Source organism: Monopterus albus, unplaced genomic scaffold (genome assembly GCF_001952655.1).
Source record: "Monopterus albus unplaced genomic scaffold, M_albus_1.0 scaffold4660.1, whole genome shotgun sequence".
In the NCBI taxonomy this organism is placed as follows: domain Eukaryota; kingdom Metazoa; phylum Chordata; class Actinopteri; order Synbranchiformes; family Synbranchidae; genus Monopterus; species Monopterus albus.
The window spans coordinates 1-856 of record NW_018132527.1 but is presented as its reverse complement, the minus strand read 5'-3'; the positions used below and the strand labels follow the sequence as shown (position 1 = coordinate 856).

Below are 856 nucleotides of genomic sequence, written 5' to 3'. Positions count from 1 at the left end.
GTGTGTACGTGTGCTTGTGTGAGCATGAGGATGGGATCATGAACTCGGTACTCACCCTGAGCTCCTTGAAGAAGATGCAGCTCCGAGCCCACTCCACTATGGAGAACAGGGTCTGGTCTGCCATGCGACACATGAGGCTGAAGGTGCTGGGCTTGTCCAGCCGGCCCCGGCTGCCCTGCTCCTGCTGCAGGTGAGTGATGATTTTATTCTGCACCGCTAGTTCATCTGGATCGCAGCGCAGCAACTCCAGCACCAGCGGCGGCAGGCTGGGTGGCTGCGGTGAGGCCGAGGGGTACATGTCTGGGTAGGGATATCCTGTCAGAGACTCAGGGGAGCTGGTGTAGTCAGGACACTCAGCTTTAATCGCCCTGCCAGGGAAGGCTGTGTACTGGTACTGGGTGGTGAGGGGCATGTGGGACTGCATGGCCATGCCCAGGGATGGGGGTCCATAGAGGCTAGCCTCGTAGTCTGTAGGTGTGATGGAGTTTGGGGTGGAGGGGAGCATGCTTTTGGAAATGGTGGGCAAGGTGTGCAGATTGCTGGTGAAGCCGTAATCAGTCTGCAGAGGAGAGCCTGGTGGAGGGGCTGTGCTCTCAAGCTTAAACCCATTGGATCGTATCAAAGCCTTCTTCTGCTGTTTCAAGGCCCTGTCTCTCTTGTACATCGGGCCAAATTTATTCCTACCCCCACGCATGCGGTCCGCACGCACCGCTGTCACACAAGAAACAAGAGGTGAAGAACAGATTTACAGATGAAACAATGACTCTACTGACTTCTCCTACACTGCCAAGACCCCCTTTGCAAAACACCTCGATGAACAGTAAACTGTAGCAGCAGGAGTAAAATCATAACTTGT

General features: G+C 54.9%; 1 protein-coding gene across 1 annotated transcript; it reads right to left on the bottom strand.

The window, feature by feature from the left end:
• Window positions 1-8: 8 nt before the first annotated feature.
• LOC109954224 (steroidogenic factor 1-like) lies at window positions 9-846 on the bottom strand (the record flags this gene model as incomplete). The annotated part of the gene is made up of 1 exon (XM_020589621.1): window positions 9-846. A coding segment is annotated over exon 1 (686 nt), but the record flags the coding sequence as incomplete, so codon positions are not given.
• Between the last annotated feature and the right edge of the window lie 10 nt (window positions 847-856).